Below are 20,209 nucleotides of genomic sequence, written 5' to 3'. Positions count from 1 at the left end.
GTTGAATTATTTAACCCGAAAGTTGAGTTATGCTCACTACAATGTTGGTTGATTCATAACCCAACTATTGGGTTTGATTCATTAACACAAAAGCTGAGTTATGCTCACTACAATGTTGGGTTGTACCCAACCCAACTATTGGGTTGCGCAATTTAGCGCTCCTTGACCCAATAGTTGGTTAAAAACTATGAATGTTGCTGCTGGTTGGTCCTACTCCTTCCCGACTACTGATCACAATTATTAATTATACCCATTAAAATATATTCAAAAGCAAGATATGAGTGACATGTTTTTTTAACAAGAATTGCCGTGTATGATCATAGCATGCTCATATATGTTCATGTACTTAAGATGTGTGATTGTAAATAATGTTCATTGCCTCTTGTCTTGTTTAATAGAAGTCATCAGTGTTTGAACCTGACAGTAAGTGTCTTTACATTGGGCATAAGTGTCTTTACATGGGGCATAAGTATCCTTACATGGGGCATAAGTGTCTTTACATGGGGCATAAGTATCCTTACATGGGGTATAAGTGTCCTTAAATGGGCATTAATTAATTAAGTGTCCTTACATAGGGCGTAAGTGTCCTTTAATTGGGCGTAAGTGTCCTTAAATGGGGCGTAAGTGTCCTTAAATGGGGCACAAGTGTCCTTACATGGGGTGTAAGTGTCCTTAAATGGGAATTAAGTGTCCTTATATAGGGTGTAAGTGTCCTTACGTAGGGCGTAAGTGTCCTTACATGGGGTGTAAGTGTCCTTACATGGGGCATAAGTGTCCTTACATGGGGCATAAGTGTCCTTACATGCGCATTAAGTGTTCTTAAATGGGCATTAAGTGTCCTTACATAGGGCGTAAGTGTCCTTTAATGGGGCGTAAGTGTCCTTACATGGGGTGTAAGTGTCCTTAAATGGGCATTAAGTGTCCTTACATGGGGTGTAAGTGTCCCTAAATGGGCATTAAGTGTTCTTACATGGGCATTAAGTGTCCTTACAAAGGGCGTAAGTGTCCTTTAATGGGGGGTATGTGTCCTTACATGAGGTGTAAGTGTCCTTACATGGGGTGTAAGTGTCCTTACATGGGGTGTAAGTGTCCTTAAATGGGCATTAAGTGTTCTTATAGGGCGTAAGTGTCCTTTAATGGGGCGTATGTGTCCTTACATGAGGTGTAAGTGTCCTTACATGGGGTGTAAGTGTCCTTACATGGGGTGTAAGTGTCCTTAAATGGGCATTAATTAATTAAGTGTCCTTACATAGGGCGTAAGTGTCCTTTAATGAGGTGTAAGTGTCCTTACATGGGGCATAAGTGTCCTTACATTGGGTGTAAGTGTCCTTAAATGGGCATTAAGTGTCCTTACATAGGGCGTAAGTGTCCTTTAAAGTGGCGTAAGTGTCCTTAAATGGGGTGTAAGTGTCCTTAAATGGGCATTAAGTGTCCTTACATAGGGCTTAAGTGTGCTTTAATGGGACGTAAGTGTCCTTACATGAGGTGTAAGTGTCCTTACATGGGGCATAGGTGTCCTTTAATGGGGCGTCCTTAAATGGGCATTAAGTGTCCTTACATTGGGTGTAAGTGTCCGTAAATGGGCATTAAGTGTCCTCACGTAGGGCGTAAGTGTCCTTACATGGGGATTAAGTGTCCTTACATGGGGATTAAGTGTCCTTACATGGGGTGTAAGTGTCCTTACATGGTGGATAAGTGACACATGGTGAGTAAGTGTCCTTACATTGGGTGTAAGTGTCCGTAAATGGGCATTAAGTGTCCTCACGTAGGGCGTAAGTGTCCTTACATGGGGATTAAGTGTCCTTACATGGGGATTAAGTGTCCTTACATGGGGTGTAAGTGTCCTTACATGGTGGATAAGTGACACATGGTGAGTAAGTGTTCTTACATGGGGCTAAGTGTCCTTACATGGGGGCTACGTGTCCTTACATGGTGGGTAAGTGACACATGGTGAATAAGTGTTCTTACATGGGGCTAAGTGTCCTTAGATGTGGGCTAAGTGTCCTTAGATGTGGGCTAAGTGTCCTTACATGGTGGGTAAGGGTCTTTACATGGTGGCTAAGTGTCCTTACATGGGGGCTACGTGTCCTTACATGGTGGGTAAGTGACACATGGTGAGTAAGTGTTCTTACATGGGGGCTAAGCGTCCTTACATGGGGGCTACGTGTCCTTACATGGTGGGTAAGGGTCTTTACATGGTGGCTAAGTGTCCTTACATGTGAGCTAGGTGTCCTTACATGGTGGGTAAGGGTCTTTACACTGGGGCTAAGTGTCCTTACATGTGGGTAAGTGTTGTTACATGGTGGGTAAGTAACTTTTTAATTTAAAACAAAAGCCTTTTACCCAAAAATGCGTTACTCATTGAAAAACAAGCCAAAAATGGTTCATAGTTTTGAAAACCCAGACATTGAGTTCAAATAATACCCTTATAACCCCAAAAAATGTGACTGCTCTTCATAGAAATGACTCACAACTCATAAATTGGGTTAAGAAAATAACCCAGCATTTTTTATTGTGTCATTTCCAGGCCTTGGCGGGCCACAAAAAGTGAGGTGGCGAACAAGATCTGAGTTTGACACCTGTGGAATAAAGGCTGTGTGATTGATCCTCAACTGCTGACTGTCAGTCTGGCCCCAGCATCAGTCCGGCCCCAGCATCAGTTTGGCCCCAGCATCAGTTTGGCCCCAGCATCAGTCTGACCCCAGCATCAGTTTGGCCCCAGCATCAGTCTGACCCCAGCATCAGTTTGGCCCCAGCATCAGTTTGGCCCCAGCATCAGTTTGGCCCCAGCATCAGTTTGGCCCCAGCATCAGTTTGGCCCCAGCATCAGTTTGGCCCCAGCATCAGTCTGGCCCCAGCATCAGTCTGGCCCCAGCATCAGTTTGGCCCCAGCATCAGTTTGGCCCCAGCATCAGTTTGGCCCCAGCATCAGTTTGGCCCCAGCATCAGTTTGGCCCCAGCATCAGTCTGGCCCCAGCATCAGTTTGGCCCCAGCATCAGTCTGGCCCCAGCATCAGTTTGGCCCCAGCATCAGTCTGGCCCCAGCATCAGTGTCAAAGAAAAGCTGGGAGAGGCTGGTCCTGCAGCACATAGCGGGGTTTGATCCCCGCCAGGAGCCACCGCCATGAGGACGCCATCAGCCTGGTAAGATGTAAGACTCCTCTTCATCTCTGCGTTCAACTCCCTCCGCCATTCTGATATGGAAGCTCCTCCCCCTCACGCGCAACACAGACTGCAGTGTCAGCTGAGCCTTCAATCCTGCAGCTGGCCAAGCGACAACGGCTCTTTCTTCCCTCGGTAAGCTGAAAGGAGCACGACTTTCCTCTCAGCTGCTTGTGAACTTTCACACAGGCAGCATAGAAAGCATCCTGTGTCTCTGCACAACAGCTGCAGCGCACAGGACAGAAAAGGGGCGTCACCCAATCTCTCTCCTGTGCTAGTTTGAAGCCGACACGACAAACGCGCTCAGAGGAGATAATGTTTGAAAAAAGGTGACCGGTTTTTACAAAACTTTTGTTTTGAAGGGGGAATTGCAAACTTCCTGTTGATTTTTGCTGGGGGTTGTCAATATAAGAAATGTAGGTCTAAGTGAGACCTACATACAGGTTTTTGTTTCATGTCTCTAAGTCATTCCTACTGGAAGTTACAGGCAGTTTTGTCTGAGTTTTCTTCCTAGGAGCAGTTGTGTCTGTGTTTTCTTCATAGGGGGCGCTAGAGCGCAATTTTGAGTTTTGGGGTTGGGTTTTTTATTAGATCGCAGTTTTTGCCAGTCCTGATTTGTGTGTCCAGTTTGGTGAGTTTTGAAGCATGTTAAGGGGGTCAAATTACAGCTCAAAGAGGCAAAAGTGACGGTTTTTAGTACATTTTTGTTTTGAAGGGGGAATTGCCAACTTCCTGTTAATTTTTGCTGAAGGATGTCAATGTATGAAATCTAGGTCTAAGTCAGACCTACATAGAGGTTTTTGTTTCATGTCTCTACGACATTCCTACTGGAAGTTATAAGCAGTTTTGTCTGTGTTTTCTTCCTAGGGGGCGCTAGAACGCAATTTTGAGTTTTGGGGTTTGTTTTTTTTGATTAGATCGCAATTTTCGCCAGTCCTGATGTGTGTGTGTCCATTTTGGTGAGTTTTGAAGCATGTTAAGGGGGTCAAATTACAGCTCAAAGAGGCAAAACTGACAGTTTTTAGTAAATTTTTGTTTTGAAGGGGGAATTGCCAACTTCCTGTTAATTTTTGCTGAAGGACGTCAATGTATGAAATCTAGGTCTAAGTCAGACCTACATAGAGGTTTTTGTTTCACGTCTCTACGATATTCCTACCGGAAGTTACAAGCAGTTGTGTCTGTGTTTTTTCCTAGGGGGCGCTAGAGCGCAATTTTGAGTTTTGGGGTTGGGTTTTTTATTAGATCACAATTTTTGCCAGTCCTGATGTGTGTGTCCAGTTTGGTGAGTTTTGAAGCATGTTAAGGGGGTCAAATTACAGCTCAAAGAGGCAAAAGTGACAGTTTTTAGTGCATTTTTGTTTTGAAGGGGGAATTGCCAACTTCCTGTTAATTTTTGCTGAAGGACGTCAATGTATGAAATCTAGGTCTAAGTCAGACCTACATAGAGGTTTTTGTTTCATGTCTCTACAATATTCCTACCGGAAGTTACAAGCAGTTTTGTCTGTGTTTTTTCCTAGGGGACGCTAGAGCGCAATTTTGAGTTTTAGGGTTGTTTTTTTTTATTACATGGCAATTTTCGCCAGTCCTGATGTGTGTGTCAAATATGGTGAGTTTTGAAGCATGTTAAGGGGTTCAAATTACAGCTCAAAGAGGCAAAAGTGACTGTTTTTAGTAAACTTTTGTTTTGAAGGGGGAATTGCCAACTTCCTGTTGATTTTTGCTGAAGGATGTCAATGTATGAAATCTAGGTCTAAGTCAGACCTACATAGAGGTTTTTTTTTCATGTCTCTACGACATTCCTACCGGAAGTTACAAGCAGTTTTGTCTGTGTTTTTTCCTAGGGGGCGCTAGAGCACAATTTTGAGTTTTAGGGTTTGGTTTTTTTTATTAGATGGCAATTTTCGCCAGTCCTGATGTGTGTGTCAAATATGGTGAGTTTTGAAGCATGTTAAGGGGGTCAAATTACAGCTCAAAGAGGCGGCCGGTATAATAAGAAAGAAAGAAATAAAACGCACAAAATACAATAGGGTGCTCTGTCCAAAAGGGACATTGCGGTCCCTAATAAAACATGTGTCCTTTATCATAGCTACATGCGTGACAAAAAAGGGGGTGAAAATCAGTGGTATTCAGTGAGGTAAGATGAATTAAATGCGCTGACAGTTCATTGCTCCTGCCAAATGAATTGCACTGAGTGGAGCAGATCACCACTCCAAGATGGCGGCCCCGCGTCTCGTCAGCGCCAGTTAGCAGTAGCGCTCCATACCACATACCCTTAGAACATGTCTATGATCCAAATGGCTAAATGAACTACAAATACAAATACTACAATACTATTGGCCACCAGAAGGGACCAATCAGAGCGCGCTGTTCAGTATCGCGGCCACTGATTGGCTACGCTTTCGGAAGCATTACTATATTGGTTAGAAGTACGGTCTAATAATGTGAAAACCGTATAAATAATGTTGTAAATTGTTTTTTTATGCTCTAGCTATGAAATAATCAATAATTCCTATTTTGAGTGGCGGCACTTTTAACCCGCAACCGGTCAAATAATGAAGAATGAGTAGTAAACACGGATTTCCGGTAGGTGGCAGTAATGCACCGTCTTTCCTCTTCACATACCGGAAGTAAAAGCTTGACAGCACGTTAGCAAGGTAGTTCCTCTTTTTTTTGCTAGCATTAATGGATAGTTAGCTGCTTGGTGTGTACTTATGTACATTATATATTTCATATTAATTCACAAACACTTTGTTTCGTTTCAGATAAATCCGCCTATCCTGCGTGCACTTTGAAGCTTCCCGGGCTTTGCAGTTAGCTTAGAGCTAAGCTCGCTAACTGCTAACAAAGAGACAAAGCGGAAGTGATAAACACGTCGCTAAGTGTGAGTTTAAAGTGTGAAAATGTGCAAAGTAGAAATGCTGAGAGTGTTGGTGAAGCAGCGACTAACTGCTGCTGTGGAAGAAATATTTGTAGTGTTGGAAAGAACGATAGCAGAATACGAGGAGGAACTTTCTAGAACAAAAGAGGAGAACGAGCGACAACGTCAACTACTGGACGCTCTTTTCAGCAAACATCAACAAGCAGGTTTGTTTACTTCTTTACTCTCACACCTTAGGTCAGAGCTGGGCAAATATTTTGACTCGGGGGCCACATGGAGAGAAAAAATGTGTCTGGGGGGCCAATGCGGGGGGGCGGGGGGGGGGCAATGCGTATCTGTGTATAAAGTATACAGCAGCTCTATTTCCAACACTCTGCAATGTAACACCATTTATTTTAGCCGTGGACGACTCTACCATTTAGCAATAATCCAAGTGACACAAAATGATTTACAAACTTGACCCAGGATGTCAGAACATACATAGGAAGACAACTTTCTCCTGACTGCAATAACTCCACACTTTAGGCTAACTCATTTATTTCTCTTGTCAATTTTTCCATAAATTAAAAGACCTTCAGAAGAATTGAGATAGCGTTTCTCACTCACTTTGTACTCTTGGAGCACGTTTCCAAGCTTGAGCTCTGACGGGATGTAAACAACTAGGCTAAACATGACAGCAAATTGGCAGGGCAATAAGTGCAGCCATCAACAAATCTTATTCCACACTTTTGAGAGCCTCTTTGTTTTACGTCCAAAAGTCTTTTACAAGCATGAATGAGTGAAAGAAAACATTTATTGTCAATTAATGTTCAATACCCCAAGACGTCCACACTCCGTTTATTGAAAGAACGTTAAGATAGGCTGACCATACGTCCTCTTTTCCCCGGACATGTCCTCTTTTGCGGGGGTGTCCGGGCGGAGTTTCTTAAATGCCTCAAATGTCCGGCATTTTGAGTTAGGGTTGCGTGTATTTTCAATGTACGTTCAGGGTTAAGTTAAGAAGGGGTTAAACAAAACAAACTGTGAAGGTGCGCACGCAGAAACATTGGTGAGGGAGGGGCAGAGACACAGAGCGAGAGAGCTAGTGAGTGGAGAGACAGACATGAGAACAAGAAATGCCGAAACGTAAATGCAACTTCACGGATGATTTGCGGGAAAAGTATTTGTGTTTTGGTCCTGGCCGTGACACATGGGAAGCAGAATGCACTGTGTGCAAAGCAGCAACGTATGTATCTGTGGCAAATAAAGGGGCCAAAGATCTACAACCCATATCCACACTACAAAGCACAAAACAGCTGTGCAGGGCGAGAGCTCGTCTGCTGTTTTTTTTGTTTAAATGTAATTACCGTATTTTCCGCACCATAAGGCGCCCCGTGTTATTAGCCGCACGTTTAATGAACGGAATATTTCAAAACTTTGTTTACCTATTAGCCGCCCCGTGCTATTAGCCGCACCTACGCTACGCTAAAGGGAATGTCAACAAAACAGTCAGATAGGTCAGTCAAACTTTAATAATATATTACAAACCAGCGTTCTAACAACTCTGTTCACTCCCAAAATGTAATGTACAAATAGTGCAGAGCAATAGCAACATCAATAACTCAACGTTGCTCATACGTTAATGTCACACGACACACAAAACAAACATTTAAAGCTCACTTTCTGAAGTTATTACTCATCCACAAATCCCTCGAATTATTCTTCTTCGGTGTGCTTCACTTGTTTTTTGACACCATCGATGATGTGGACACGCATGCAGTCGTAGATCAACAGGAACGGCGCTGTGTGAAAAAAGTCACCCGGTGTCTTCGCGTAAACGTCTATCAACCACTCACTCATCTTTTCTTCATCCATCCATCCCTTCGAGGTAGCTTTTATGATGACGCCGGCTGGAAAGTTCTCTTTTGGCAAGGTCTTCCTTTTGAATATCACCGTGGGTGGAAGTTTCTGGCCGTTAGCATGGCAAGCTAGAACCACAGTAGGACGACTTCTCATTCCCTGTGGTGCGAATATTCACCGTACGTGTTCCCGTTGTATCCACAGTGCGGTTCACATGAATATCAAAAGTCAGTGGAACCTTGTACGCGTGTCTCTTAGTAGGAGACATTTTGTTGTCTTTACAGAAATACACAAATGAAATGAAACGTAATATCCGCGCGCTTCTTCTTCTACGGGGGCGGGTGCTTCCTCTTTTACGGGGAAAAAAGATGGCGGCTGTTTACCGTAGTTGCGAGACCTAAACTTTATGAAAATAAATATGAATATTAATCCATATATAAGGCGCACCGGGTTATTAGCCGCACTGTCTGCTTTTGAGAAAAATTGTGGTTTTTAGGTGCGGCTTATGGTGCGGAAAATACGGTAACTTCTTTTGAGGCATTATTTATGTTTACATTATATACAAGAGGTTATTTTGAATATTTCTACCTCTGCACTTTTTTTTTCCAAAACTGTGAATGTTACAGAATATAAGTGTGACTTATTTTGTTATACTGTCAAGCAGTGTTGGCGTTAACGCACTTCTTGTGTCTTTTAACGCATTGAAATTAGGGCTGCAACTAACGATTAATTTGACAATCGATTAATCTGTCGATTATTACTTCGATTAATCGATTAATAATCGGATAAAAGAGACAAACTACATTTCTATCCTTTCCAGTATTTTATTGAAAAAAAACTGCATACTGGCACCATACTTATTTTGATTATTGTTTCTCAGCTGTTTGTACATGTTGCAGTTTATAAATAAAGGTTTATTTAAAAAAAAAAATAAAAAAAAAAGCCTCTGCGCATGCGCATAGCATAGATCCAACGAATCGATGACTAAATTAATCGGCAACTATTTTTATAATCGATTTTAATCGATTTAATCGTTTATTGTTGCAGCCCTAATTGAAATCAGAAAGGACGCAATTTATTTAATTTTTTTACCATTTGCGGCCCACAGCTAATGTTTTAAAGGCCCACGGAACATACTAAAAATACTATTCAAATAAACAAAAACATAACAAAAGTGAAATAAAAAAGCTTACAGGTGAAATGTCATTTAGAAACAGTTGCAATGTTGACTAATAAAACAAAAATGTTTTTTTTTTCTTTCAAACTGTCATTGCTCAAAACATAATAATAATAATCAAAATCAATGTTATTATGAATTATTGACCTATCCAAGGCTCCGATTACTTCACATCAAATATTCCACTAAGAAAAATATTTTTGGTGGACGATTTTGCATATTTTGTTTGTTTGCCATAAAAAACATAGTTTTGTTTGACAAAAAAGGGCGGAAAACAAACAAACAAAAAACACAACATAAAAAAACTAAAACATTTTGAAATGAGGAATAGATGTGAAGTTGATGTAGACTCCAGGGGCTGTACTTATCAAGCTTCTCAGAATTACTCCTAAGAAGTCTGCTAAGAGTTGACTTAAGAGTAAATAAATTATTCGCTGAAAGCTGCACTTAAAAGTTAGTTATCAAGCGTCTTACTCACACTTTCAGCGAAGTGTAGGACTGAATCTTAAGTGTCACACTCAGAGCTGAATTACGACATCACTATGTGCCGTAAACGCAATTTTAGGTGACGTCATTTCTGTGTCCATAGAAATGACCAATCACGGAAGGGAATCCGTTGTCTAAGAATAAAGAAATATCTTGGAAATATTTAAGTGGACAATGGGAGTGTATATTTTGACAATAAACAACAAAATAATAAAAAACAAACTAGTCCCCGCCGGCACTCACGCTACCGCTCCCTCTCTTATGTCGCCCACACACTCACTGACGTCACTCACCTCACGGCCACACACATACGCTACTGTCATAACATTTTCTTTCCAATTCATTAATTAGGCAACTCATTTGAAACTGTTGTAGTTGGCTCTATATATACTAGCCCACTGCAGACACATGCAGAAATCAACATGGAATCGAAAAGTATTAAATCTGTGACAAAAATAATACCCGCTCTGTCTAAACGATACCGTTTGATCTGCTCGTCATCAAACAAATCCAGAACATCGTTCCGCTCCCTGAATGTCCGCGCACGTCTCTCTCGCCTCAGTGCCATCCCCTGCTGGCAACTCCTAACAAACTTAAGACACCTCTAAAGGTCTCTTAAATATCGTGGAGAGTAGGAGTGATTCTTAGACTTAAGAACGTTGATAAAAAGCTTTTATTCTTAAATTTGAGAGTAGGACTAAATTTCGCAAATTCTCAGGACTTAAGTGTAAAATGGCACTCTAAGAAGCTTGATAAGTACGGCCCCAGAGATTTAAATATAAAATGTATGTATGCCCTAGCACACCATTATCATCATTTCATGACCCAAGCAAAACACTTTTGACACTTTTATACTGAAATAAATACAACTTATTCAATAAAAACATATAAAAAAACTAGCAGCAGTGGTAAAGTTTAGGTCCATGAAGGAAAGAAGAAAGTGAAAGAATGTTTACAAGTGAATACATTTACATATGCATACACATTTGTTTTCTTTTGTATTATCTTTTTTAATGAATGAAGTAACGTTTATGACAACCTTTTTCCAAAACACAACATAGAATGTGAGATGTAACAGGATCATGCATACATTTGTCATTTATTTTCAAAACGCTTACAAAAAAGTGGTACCCCAAAAATTGACTATGGCACCCCATTTTTATGACTTGATGGGGTCCCTGGGACCCCATTTTGAAAACTCCTAGCGCCAACACTGCTGTCAACATAGGAGAAAAAAATGCTTTATTTAAATGAATATATTACTTATGAAGCAAGTTGGAGTATCATTGGCAAATGTTCACCTAGTCCCGGCCTTGGCACGCGTATATGTGTCCTCTTTTTGGGGTTTCACAATATGGTCAGCCTAGTTAAGACGACATTCACGCCAAGTAAACGTGAAAGCTGTTCAGAAGCTCTAAAGAAGAATTGTTAACGGAGTTACTGCATAAAGGAGGGGTGTCAAACTGGTTCCCGATGACGGCCACATCAGAGGGCCGCCTGTAACAGCGAATAACACATGATTTTGTCTATGCGCTTGATTATTATGTCGATTTTTTTCACACACTCTAAAAATAAATCTGTAGATTTTACAGTAAATAATTTTACTGTCAAATGTGCACTCTTGTTTTTACAACATGTAAAAACTGTGTTTTTGTTTATCCTGCAACTAAACTGCCAGTTTTTTACCGTATCAAAAAATGTGGTACCCTTTTTCCATTTACACTACCGTAATTTCCGGACTATAAGCCGCACCTGACTATAAGCCGCACCAGCTAAATTTAGGGGAAAATACAGATTGCCCCATATATAAGCCGCACCTGACTATAAACCGCACCAGCTAAATTTAGGGGAAAATACAGATTGCTCCATATATAAGCCGCACCCGACTATAAGCCGCAGGCGTTTTGATGTGTAATTAGCGTAGTATATAGTGTAATTAGCGTAGTATATAGTGTAATTAGCGTAGTATATAGTGTAATTAGCGTAGTATATAGGGGTTCCTGCTACCACGGAGGAGATTGTCGGGACAGAGATGACTGCAAAGCGTCCCATTTATTAACAATAAATCTTTCAATCATTCAATCAAACTTTCACATCTTTGACATGGCGAACAGCATTCGTGCAGAGTACAAATAATACAACGGTATTACCGGTAGTCAGTCTTTAATCATTGTGTCATCGTCTTCCTCCTGCTGGACCTACTCTCTATTTTATGCTGCTGCGGTCATATATACTGTATATACTGTAATATTGTACATGGTCATTGGTTTATATTGTATATATGTTATAGACATAGTATAATTGAGTTTGAGTTTATTTGGAACATGCAAGCATACAACATGATACATCACAATTTCCAGTTTCTTTTCAACATGTTCAAAAAGGAGTAGGAAGAAGCAGAGCTTATTTAATCCTACCTCTTTTCTTTTACATAACAGTTGCAAAACTTTTTGTTCACTTCCTGTTCACAATTTTTTCACAATAAACTCCATAAGTAATCACAATAAAAATAAATAAATAAATAATAGTAAGAATTTAATAATAATAATTGGTGAAGTAAGTCATATTTCATATGATGAGATAAGTAAGATTACTTTAAGAATGAATGAATGGATGGATGAAATAAATTGAGAATGTTTGTCATGGTTCTTCTTCTTTGTACTTTGTAAACACTTTAAGTTTGAAAAGTTTCTTGAAGTGGATCATATTAGTACATTGTTTGATTGCTTTGCTTCATCCATTCCATCATTTAATTCCACATACTGATATACTGAAGGTCTTAAGTGTTGTACGTGCAAACAAATGTTTTAAATTACGTTTTTCTCTAAGATTATATTTCTCCTCTTTTGTTGAGAAGAATTGTTGTATATTCTTGGCTAGCAGGTTATAGTTTGCTTTGTGCATCATTTTAGCTGTTTGCAAATTCACTATGTAGTGGAATTTCAGTATTTTTGATTCAATAAATAAAGTGTTTGTATGTTCTCTACATCCAACATGATGTATTATTATAACTGATCTTTTTTGTAACACCGTTAATGAATGAAGTGTACTTTTGTAATTATTTCCCCATATTTCTACACAGTAGCTCAGATATGTAACACTAGTGAGCAGTAGACAATATGAAGGGATTTTTGGTCTAGAACATGTTTTGCTTTATTCATTATTGACGTGTTTCTTGCTACTTTATGTTGTATATTTTTTATGTGAGATTTCCAGTTCAATTTATCATCAATCATTATACCTAGAAATTTGGTTTCGTTTACTCTTTCAATTTCTATTGTATTTGTGTTTGACTTTCTCTTCTACTGTTACCAAATAGCATTATTTTAGTTTTACTAAGATTCAACGATAGTCTGTTTTTGTCAAAGCATCTTTTTAATTTGTTAATTTCTTCTGTTATTATTTGTATTATCTCCTGTGTGTTCTCTCCTGAACAAAACGCTGTTGTATCATCCGCAAATAATACTAACTTTAAATCTTTTGTAACTTTACAAATGTCATTTATATAGAGATTGAATAATTTAGGTCCTAGTATTGATCCCTGAGGTACACCACAGGATATATTTAGCGTTGTAGACGTGTGTTCACCTAGCTTCACGTATTGTTTCCTGTTCGTTAGATAACTTCTTATCCAGTTTAAGACTAACCCTCTGATGCCATATCCTTCTAGTTTTTTGATTAAAATATTGTGATTAATTGTGTCAAATGCTTTAGTTAGATCCATAAAAACTGCTGCCGCACATTTTTTACTATCTATTGCATTGGTAATTTCTTCTGTCATTTCAATTAAAGCCATTGAAGTTGAGACATTAGCTCTGTATCCATATTGGTTCTCTTCGAGTATTCTATTTTTATTTATGAAACTTTCTAATCTGTTATTGAACAGTTTTTCAATGATTTTAGAAAATTGTGGAAGTAGAGAAACAGGTCTATAATTTGTAAATTGATGTTTGTCTGCAGTCTTATAAATTGGTGCAACTTTAGCTTTTTTCATTTTGTTTGGAAATGTACCTGTTTGAAATGATAGGTTACTAATATACATTAATGGTCCTGAGATCTCTTCAATAACATTTTTTATCGTATCCATATCAATTCCGTTACAATCAGTTGAAGTCTTAGATTTACATTTTTTCACGATTGTAACTATTTCCTCCTGTGTCACATTACTGAGGAACATGGAGTTGGGATTTCGCTCTATGGTATCATTATAGTCCTCAATATAATATATCTGTATATAAATTATTCTGTACACATATTATGTATATATTCGTATATATGTTAGATTTTTTTTATAGCTTTTTTAGTCTATTTATACCTGCATTGTCCTTTCCATCCTTACACTTTCCATCATTGTAACTGAGCTACTGTGTTGAACAATTTCCCTTGTGGATCATTCAAGTTTGTCTAAGTCTAAGTACTAAAACCACCGAAATCCTCTTCGTCGGTGTCGGAGAAGAACAGGTCCAAAATGGCGTCGTCAGCCACTCTCTCTCCTTTGTTCTCACTCTCAAAACCTTCCTCTTGGTCAGTGGCATCAACGGCTCCGGCCATCTGCTTTTATTACCTCTGAAGGATTTTTTTGTCTTTTTGCATTGAATCAGTTCTTCATGCTGCCGCAGGGGCGCCACTAGGGATTTTGGGCCCCATGAAAAGAATCTTTACAGGGCCCCCAACACAGCGGCAACATTTTTTTGATGCTATTTTACATACAATTATGCATTTTAATGGTATTTCTGACTATCATTACCATATTTTTGAAAGAAGAACAGCATCACAGTTAGGGATGATGTTTGATAAGAAATTATCGAGTTCGAGTCTATTATCGAATCCTCTTATCGAACCGATTCCTTATCGATTCTCTTATAGAGTCCAGATAGGTTGTTGTATATGGAAAAAAATACACAATATTTGGTTTAACAAAAGCTCACTTTTATTATATAAGAAAACAATTTAATCTAAAAAATAAATAAATATTGACTGTTGCCCCCCTAAAAAAAAATATATATATATTGACTGTTGTTACCCAAATTATATTAAGTGGGATTTTTCAGAAAAACAAATATATACAGTAACACAAAAACAAGCTGTCTCTGTGATCACTATAGGTGTATAAATAATAATATAGTGTTAAATAAAATCAGTCCCTTGGGCACAAAACTGGAAATAATACAGCTCTCCAAAAAGTGCACTTCTGCTGCTATTGGAACATAACTGTTTGTTATGATGCTTTGACATTTTTGCACTTTATTTCTTTATTGAAAGAAAATTCTATGAAGAGAAAAGTTGTTTGCAAATGTGGTTACAATGCTAAAAAATGAAAAGTTAAAGCTAAAAAAAGAAATACACTTTATTGAGTTAACATTATTTCTTTATGGGGGGAAAGATGTTATGAGCTAGGGAATATAACAACTACACTACCCAGCATGCAACGGGAGTGACGAGCATGCGCGGTAGCCCCGAAAAGTGTTGCATGTCGTCACCCGTGAAAGTAAACGTCAAGAACTCAGCCAACACGCCTGGTCTGCATTATTTATAATTAGACAGACAACACATATACAGTGTGATTTTGTTTTGTTTACAAGGAAAGAAAAACAAAAGTTGAAAAAGGGAGATCATGTCATATATGTATGTGCTCTAGTGTTGTATATATATGTATGTGCTGCAGTGTTGTATATATATGTATGTGCTGCAGTGTTGTATATATATGTATGTGCTGCAGTGTTGTATATATATATGTATGTGCTGCAGTGTTGTATATATATGTATGTGCTGCAGTGTTGTATATATATGTATGTGCTGCGGTGTTGTGTATATATATGTATGTGCTGCAGTGTTGTATATATATGTATGTGCTGCGGTGTTGTGTATATATATGTATGTGCTGCAGTGTTGTATATATATGTATGTGCTGCAGTGTTGTATATATATGTATGTGCTGCAGTGTTGTATATATATGTATGTGCTGCAGTGTTGTGTATATATATGTATGTGCTGCAGTGTTGTATATATATGTATGTGCTGCAGTGTTGTGTATATATATGTATGTGCTGCAGTGTTGTATATATATATATGTATGTATGTGCTGCAGTGTTGTATATATATGTATGTGCTGCGGTTGCTATAAGAAGGTTGCGACAGCTGCCGTAAAGGAGGTGCGTTGCTAGCCTGGTTGCTATGTTTCCGGTTGGTGGTAAAAGTGTTGGTCATGTGTTTGTAGTCTGCTCAAATCTCCCAGTAAAGTTATTCATTGGATTATAGCTTTTGTTTTGAACTTTATTACACATTGGAGCGCTTTTTCCCGTCCATTTTTTTCCTGCTTTCGCTATCTGCGCTTAATGACCGAGCTACGTGACGTCAATTCTTGTGATGTCACACGGAGCATTTCTGGTCGGGACGGGATTCGTTCCGAGGGGTTCGAATATAGAACCAAGTCTTTTTCTTTACTATAGTGGTCTCGATAACGGGTACCGGTTTTTAAAAAGGGATTCGAGTCCGAGGACTCGGTTCTTTTCTTATCGAACAACCGGGAAAACCGGTTTCGAGTATCATCCCTAATCACAGTTGACATGTACAGTAGGGGAAGAACTGAGCACTCTGAATACATTTGGAATTCATTCTCAGAGGGGAGATCAACTATTATTGAATAAGAACAGCTTGATAAATGTTTGACTGGATTGATTATTTAACTAATATAGTAGTCAAATGTAAAAATCCAGAGTTTTCTTGAGCTAACATGGTGAGAAAAGTGAGCTAGCTTATTACCACAGACAGGGACAAAGTTAATATGCATAACTTTCCACCACAACTAACAAACCCACCTTTTTTTTGGAAATATTGGGTGACATATTGTCGACCCTTCAACGCCTTCTCCTCTCTTATTTTCTTTTCCTTTCTTTTTTGGCTGCCTGATTTTTGAGGCATACTGCTGTCTCCTCCACTTTGCCCGCTCTGGCGCTGTCTGGGACAAATCGCCGGTGCTCTACCTGCAGCTGATCTAGTCGGACTGAACCATTTAACGTAAATAGGGGGGGGGGGGTGATGCTTCCAAAACAAATAAAAGTATTGTTACCAGGACATGGAAAATAAAACATGTGTGATTACATGTTAGTGAAAGGCCTACTGAAATGAATTTTTTTTATTTAAACGGGGATAGAAGATCTATTCTATGTGTCATACTTGATCATTTCGCGATCACGCAGTCTGATAGTTTATATATCAATGATGAAATCTTAACATTGCAACACATGCCAATACGGCCGGGTTAACTTATAAAGTGACATTTTAAATGTCACTTTATGCAGCTTTGGCTTCTAAACATTTGATCGCTTGACCGTACGTGCGCGTCACGTACGTAACTTTGTTTAAATATATGAGCTTTATGAACCTTGGGTTAGGTGAACGGTCTTTTGGGCTGAGTGATTGTGTGTGTTGATCAGGTGTTTGAATTGTATTGGCGTGTTCTATGGAGCTAGGAGCTAGCAGAGGAGCTAGCATAACAAACACGTAGGTGTTTTTATGCAGGATTAATTTGTGGCATATTAAATATAAGCCTGGTTGTGTTGTGGCTAATAGAGTATATATATGTCTTGTGTTTATTTACTGTTGTAGTCATTCCCAGCTGAATATCAGGTCACTCTCACAGCATCTTCCCTATCTGAATAGCTTCAACTCCCCACTAGTCCTTCACTTGCACTTTACTCATCCACAAATCTTTCATCCTCGCTCAAATTAATGGGGAAATTGTCGCTTTCTCGGTCCGAATCTCTCTCACTTCATGCGGCCATCATTGTAAACAATAGGGAACTTTGCGTATATGTTCAACTGACTACGTCACGCTACTTCCGGTAATGATCAAGTATGACACATAGAATAGATCTGCTATCCCCGTTTAAATAAAAAAAATTCATTTCAGTAGGCCTTTAAGTGCGCCTTATAGTCTGGAAAATACGGTAAATAAGTGTTTTTAGCCTGTCCTTACCAAATTAACAAACCTAACAAGTAAAACATGATTTCATTGGTTGTTGCAAAAAATCTCGTCGGGTAAACGTTGTCAGTCAAAAATATTTTCTTCGTTCACTCCATTTTTTCCTAAAGTTCATCTTTTTGTGGCCTGCAGACGTGAGTGAAGAACATCTTCCCCTGGAGCAGCAGGAGTGGAACTCCAGGTTGGCGCAGGAGGAGCCACAGACCCCCCACATTAAAGAGGAATATGAGGAGCCACAGCCACCCTACCTTAAAGTGGAAAAAGAGGATGATCACGTCAGTCAGGAGGGAGGGCATCGTGACGGATTCCAGGAGTTCCCCGTGATTGGGGGTGAGGTCAAAGGTGAAAGTGCGGAGAGAAGAGAGGCGGAGCCTCCGAGCAGCAGCTCCACTCAACACACGACAGATGGCAACACACATTTTAGATGTTCTCCGTACCAGAAAAGTATTGTCAGTGAGAGAAATCTAAACCAACACATGACCGCGCACAAAGGAGTGAAACCATTCAAGTGCTTAGTTTGTGGCAAAGATTTTGGACGAAGCTACGAGTTAAAGATCCACATGAGGAAACATACGGGGGAGAAACCCTACACGTGCACAGTCTGCGCCAAAGGTTTTTCTCAGAAGGGACATTTTACCGCGCACGCCAGGATACACACCGGAGAAAAACCCTTCACGTGTTCACTGTGCGGCAAAAGTTTTGTGCGTAATCACGACCTGAAGTTGCACGTGCGAAGGCACGTGGGGGAAAAGCGCTACTCGTGTTTGATTTGCAGCAAACGCTTCTGCGATAGAACGCCGTTTGTGATCCACATGAGGACGCACACGGGCGAGAAAGTGTTCAGGTGCGGTGTGTGCGACCAAAGGTTCGCTTACAAATACCAGCTGGACAATCACAAGTGTGTTGATGACGCCAGCAGCAGGAAATGAAGACTAGAAATAAACTTTGACAACTTTCTTCTTATCAACAAAGTTCATCCTGCTTTTAGCAAGCCGGTCTGTTAGCAGTTAGCATCTTTTTCCTGCTCTTGTTTGCTTTCTTCTGTTTGTCTTAGACCAGGGGTCAGCAACCTTTTTGAAACCAAGAGCTACTTCTTGGGTAGTGATTAATGCGAAGGGCTACCAGTTTGATACACACTTCAATAAATTGCCAGAAATAGCCGATTTGCTCAATTTACCTTTAACTCTATGTTATTATTAATAATTAATGATATTTACACTTAATTGAACGGTTTAAAAGAGGAGAAAACACGAAAAAAATGACAATTAAATTTTGAAACATAGTTTATCTTCATTTTCGACTCTTTAAAATTCAAAATTGAACCGAAAAAAAGAAGAGAAAAACTTTAAAAAAGAATTTATGGAACATCATTAGTAATTTTTCCTGATTAAGATTAGTTTTAGAATTTTGATGACATGTTTTAAATAGGTTAAAATCCAATCTACACTTTGTTAGAATATATAACAAATTGGACCAAGCTATATTTCTAACAAAGACAAATCATTATTTCCTGATTTTCCAGAACAAACATTTTAAAATAAATTCAAAAGACCTTGAAATAGGATTTAAATTTGATTCTACAGATTTTCGAGATTTGCCAGAATTTTTTTTTTTTTTTTAATCATAATAAGTTTGAAGAAATATTTCACAAATATTCTTCGTCGAAAAAACAGAAGCTAAAATGAAGAATTAAATTAAAATGTATTTGTTATTCTTTACAATAAAAAATTTTTTTTTACTTGAACATTGATTTAAATTGTCAGGAAAGAAGAGGAAGGAATTCAAAAGGTAAAAAGGTATATGTGTTTAAAAATCCTAAAATCATTTTTAAGGTTGTATTTTTTCTCTAAAATTGTCTTTCTGAAAGTTATGAGAAGCAAAGTAAAAAAAATTATGAATTTATTTAAACAAGTGAAGACCAAGTCTTTCAAATATTTTCTTGGATTTTCAAATTCTATTTGAGTTTTGTCTCTCTTAGAATTAAAAATGTCGGGCAAAGCGAGACCAGCTTGCTAGTAAATAAATACAATTTAAAAAATAGAGGCAGCTCACTGGTAAGTGCTGCTATCTGAGCTATTTTTAGAACAGGCCAGCGGGCTACTCATCTGGTCCTTACGGGCTACCTGGTGCCCGCGGGCACCGTGTTGGTGACCCCTGTCTTAGACTGATTTACTAATATATACAGTGGTGGTCAAAAGTGTATAGAACACCATGTCATGGCTGTCTTGACTTTACAATCATTTCTGCAACTCTTATTTTGTTGTGATGTAGTGATTGGAGCACATACTTGTTGCTCACAAAAAACATTCATGAAGTTTGCTTCTTTTATGAATTTATTATGTGTCTACTGAAAAGGTGAGCAAATCTGCTGGGTCAAAAGTATACATACAGATTTAGATGTAGATTTATCGGTTCACATTGGGGAAATTCCTTTTCACTGCCGTACATTTGAACAATAGACATCACACATCACGAAACAAAAATAAGAAAAAGACATCATACATGACCAACACATTTACAGGCTTGTCGGCCGGGCCTGCTGTTAAGGGCGGCTATAGCTGCAGGGATAAGGCTTTTCCTGAGGCGGGCCCTCTGGAATTTGATGGTTCTGTACCTGCGCCCTGATGGTAGTGGGATGATGTATTGGTGTAGTGGGTGAGTGATATCCTGGACTATCGTGTTT

The 20,209-nt window shown here is 39.0% G+C and overlaps 1 protein-coding gene across 2 annotated transcripts; it reads left to right on the top strand.

The window, feature by feature from the left end:
- The first annotated feature begins 5,783 nt into the window (after nucleotides 1–5,783).
- LOC133662363 (gastrula zinc finger protein XlCGF8.2DB-like) lies at nucleotides 5,784–18,749 on the top strand. Of its 2 annotated transcripts, XM_062066296.1 has the most exons (3): nucleotides 5,784–5,816; nucleotides 5,925–6,246; nucleotides 17,659–18,749. In XM_062066296.1, exons 2-3 carry the CDS (start codon nucleotides 6,063–6,065, stop codon nucleotides 18,453–18,455), a joined length of 981 nt encoding a protein of 326 aa, XP_061922280.1. In that variant the 5' UTR covers nucleotides 5,784–5,816; nucleotides 5,925–6,062; the 3' UTR covers nucleotides 18,456–18,749. The 2 variants fall into 2 exon arrangements, with proteins under 2 accessions (XP_061922280.1, XP_061922290.1); XM_062066306.1 differs by lacking the exon at nucleotides 5,784–5,816 and having other exon boundaries at nucleotides 5,820–6,246.
- The last annotated feature ends 1,460 nt before the right edge of the window (nucleotides 18,750–20,209 follow it).

The sequence above is a fragment of the Entelurus aequoreus genome, linkage group LG02 (assembly GCF_033978785.1).
Source record: "Entelurus aequoreus isolate RoL-2023_Sb linkage group LG02, RoL_Eaeq_v1.1, whole genome shotgun sequence".
In the NCBI taxonomy this organism is placed as follows: domain Eukaryota; kingdom Metazoa; phylum Chordata; class Actinopteri; order Syngnathiformes; family Syngnathidae; genus Entelurus; species Entelurus aequoreus.
This window is presented reverse-complemented; position numbering and strand designations above follow the sequence as displayed.